Source organism: Chenopodium quinoa, unplaced genomic scaffold (genome assembly GCF_001683475.1).
Source record: "Chenopodium quinoa cultivar QQ74 unplaced genomic scaffold, ASM168347v1, whole genome shotgun sequence".
Lineage (NCBI taxonomy): Eukaryota > Viridiplantae > Streptophyta > Magnoliopsida > Caryophyllales > Amaranthaceae > Chenopodium > Chenopodium quinoa.
This window is the reverse complement of record NW_018744970.1, coordinates 488,887-491,990: the sequence shown is the minus strand read 5'-3', so window position 1 is coordinate 491,990 and position 3,104 is coordinate 488,887. Positions and strand designations below refer to the sequence as shown.

The 3,104-nt window shown below is 47.9% G+C and overlaps 1 protein-coding gene across 1 annotated transcript; it reads left to right on the top strand.

The window, feature by feature from the left end:
• Positions 1-1,451: 1,451 nt before the first annotated feature.
• On the top strand, positions 1,452-2,735 carry LOC110706454. Its single transcript, XM_021884376.1, has one exon. The coding sequence runs from the start codon at positions 1,452-1,454 to the stop codon at positions 2,733-2,735; it is 1,284 nt and encodes a 427-aa protein (XP_021740068.1).
• The last annotated feature ends 369 nt before the right edge of the window (positions 2,736-3,104 follow it).

Below are 3,104 nucleotides of genomic sequence, written 5' to 3'. Positions count from 1 at the left end.
TCATTTATGATGGGAGTGGTGGATTAGGACACTACAAGAAAAAGAGCATTAATAGCTCCAACTTCTCTCTACTTTCTCTCTCTAGCCTTTTCCGTTTCTGATCACTGACTTGATCGTCGAATATTCCGACAAATGGAATATTCGTTGTTTTGCAGGTGTATCCGTCTCGTTGCTAGGAGAGCGTGACCAGTATCCGAGGAAATCCAAAAAACACCCGAAACATTTGGCGTCGTCTGTGGGGATACTCGAACGTTATGGAAATATACGGTCGGACACCTAATCCAGGCGAGGATGGACATGTAGAGGATATAATCCCTACAATCCGTACCAACGATCCGTTGATTGCCACATTTCAAGAAGCTGATGACCCTCCTGTTACCGCAGCCTCTCTAAAGGCCGCACTCAACAAGCTACGGAAGGAGTTTGAGAGAAACGGAGCCTTTACCTCTAGGCAGCCGCCCAGGAGAGAGGGGGAGAGGGCTCCGAAGAAAGCACAAAGCAAAGCGGCCAATGTAACGGACGCTGGGAACACCCCCTTTCGTAGGCCGACTGGAAGGTCCCCAAGGGTACCGCGGACAAATTTCTCTGATCTGTTGGCGAAAAGACAGTCGGTTGGGGGGAGGAGTAGGCATTCTCGAAGAGAGGAGCCTGAGCCGTCTAGACGATGGAAGGACGCAAAGGATTACCTTCGGCATAAGCAGCGGGAGCGTGCCGCTTACTCGGACACGGCCTCAACCCCAACTATGCCGGATGATTTTTCAAATCATTCTCCCTCCCAACATACCAGCACGACCATCTCAAGCCGAATTCAAGTCGTCCGCACTCCAACTTCTATTTCAGTCGTCCGCACTCCAACTCCTATTCCAGTTCAATCACTCCAATATCAACCTCCCCAGGGATTCAATGGCTTGATGCCGCCGAATCCTCAAGTCTTCGGACAATATGGGACATGCGGGAAGATGTACGGTCAGGCTCCATACCTGGCTGGATCGTCCGTGCAGCCACAACCAATTGATTGGCAGATGCGCCTGCTGACTCTGGGAGATAAGTCGCCTCCGTTTTCGCAAGATATTTTAACTTCCCCTTAGCCGCCGAAGGTGAAAAGTGAACTTGTGGGAGCTTATGATGGTACGGGCAACCCAGAAGAACACATTACCTCGTACAGAAACCTGATGTACTTGTAAAGTGTAGATGATGCTACCTGGTGCAAATGCTTTCCGTCCACTTTGAAAGGTGTGGCACAACATTGGTTCAATAGCCTCCCGGCTGGATGTATCAATTGTTTTACAACTCTTAGTTTGTTGTTTGTGGGAAATTTTTCATACAACATACCACCTCGAAATACTAGCCTTAATTTGGCAACAATTGTTCAAGGGAAGAATGAGGGCCTACGGTTGTACGTCCAGCGATTTAACCAAGAAAAAGCCCAAATTCATAATCTGCCGGATGAAATGGCTTACTCTGAATTTCTCCTGGGATTAAGGCATAATGGTTTTAAATTTGACTTGGTAAGGAAAAAGATTCGGACATACGCAGGTGTTTTACGAGAAGCCGAAGCTTATATTGAAGCGGCGGACTTTTGTTCGCTCATAAAATTAGAAGCACCGGCCGACCAAAAGAAAGAAGGAAAAAAGAGAAAAGAAGTCTGGGTGGCCGATGGCCAGCCGCAGAAGTCCAAGAAGGTCAAGACGTACGAGCCCCAGTATGAGTTCAATAAGGACTGTTATTCTATCTTGATGGAAATCATGGATAAGTTTGAGTTCGAAAAGCCACAGCCGCTGAGAGGCCCGACTCAATACAAGAACAAGAACAAGTATTTTCATTACCACAAGGACGTGGGACATGACACGAACGATTGTATCAATTTGAAGAGACTGTTGGACAAGTTAGCCGAGAAGGGCATGCTGAATTCTTATGTAATGAAGTCCAAATTTACTTACACACGGAAAAATAACACTTCCGAGAAAAGACAGAAAAATGATAAGAACAAAGACAAGGAAGATGATGGGAATAGCACTGATTCAGGCTTTGCCGTGATATCAGGAGGATTCGCCTCAGGCGGCCCAACCATGAAAGGGATCAAGCAGGACGCCTGGAACTTGGGAAAGGTGATGCAAGCAGATACAATAAAGGCCGAACCCTTTCCCAAAGTAATCATCAGTGAGGCCGACCGGGGGGAGGTCAAAGCCCTGCACAATGATCCCATGGTATTCATTATGAAGATAACCAATTTGAAGGTCGGACGAATATTGATTGATACGGGTAGCTCGGCTGACATTATCAGCCAAGCCGCCTTGAAGAATCTAAGCTTCCCAGAGGATGCTCTTCAGGACATCACTCACCCGTTGGTAGGATTTGGGGGGAATGTTATCCACCCGGTGGGAAGGATAGACCTACCCGTCCGCTTTGGGCAAAAAGGGGAAGGAAGAGATATGGTTGTCCGCTTCCTGGTCGTAAAAGAGCTGACTGGATATAATGTCATACTCGGCCGTCCTACGCTGAATGCAGCCAAAGCAGTCATTGTACCTCATCTAATGCTGCTAAAGTTCGAGAGGACGGACGAAAAAATTGGGACAATCCAAGGGAGTCAGAAGATGGCTAAGGAATGTAATCAATTGGATGTCAAGCCCAAAGCACGCGGACCAAAAGTGTCCGAGCCAAAAGAAGAAGGAACCTCACTCCCAGCATACCAGGTCGGCCAGAAGCGTAAGGCTACCAAGATAGAACAAGCATAGCAGCTAATGACTGTCGGTCGTCCAGAAGAGTTACGGCCCCAGCCGACCGGCAGTCACCAAGATATAGTGCTTGACCCCGATCAACCAGATCGGACGGTTAGTGTGGGCACTATAGCTTTGGGTATTCTTGGGGATGAGTTAATTCAACTACTAAGAGAATTCAAGGATGTATTTGCATTTGACGTCGGTGAGATGCCAGGAATAAGCCCTGACCTGGCCGTGCATAAGCTGGCTGTGAACTCAGCCGTTAAACCCGTCCGCCAAAAGAGAAGAAACCATGGAGAAGAGAGGAATCAGGAGGCCGCAGCTGAGGTAAAAAAGTTGCTAGACGCCGGTTTCATTCGGCAATGTTATTACCCAGACTGGGTA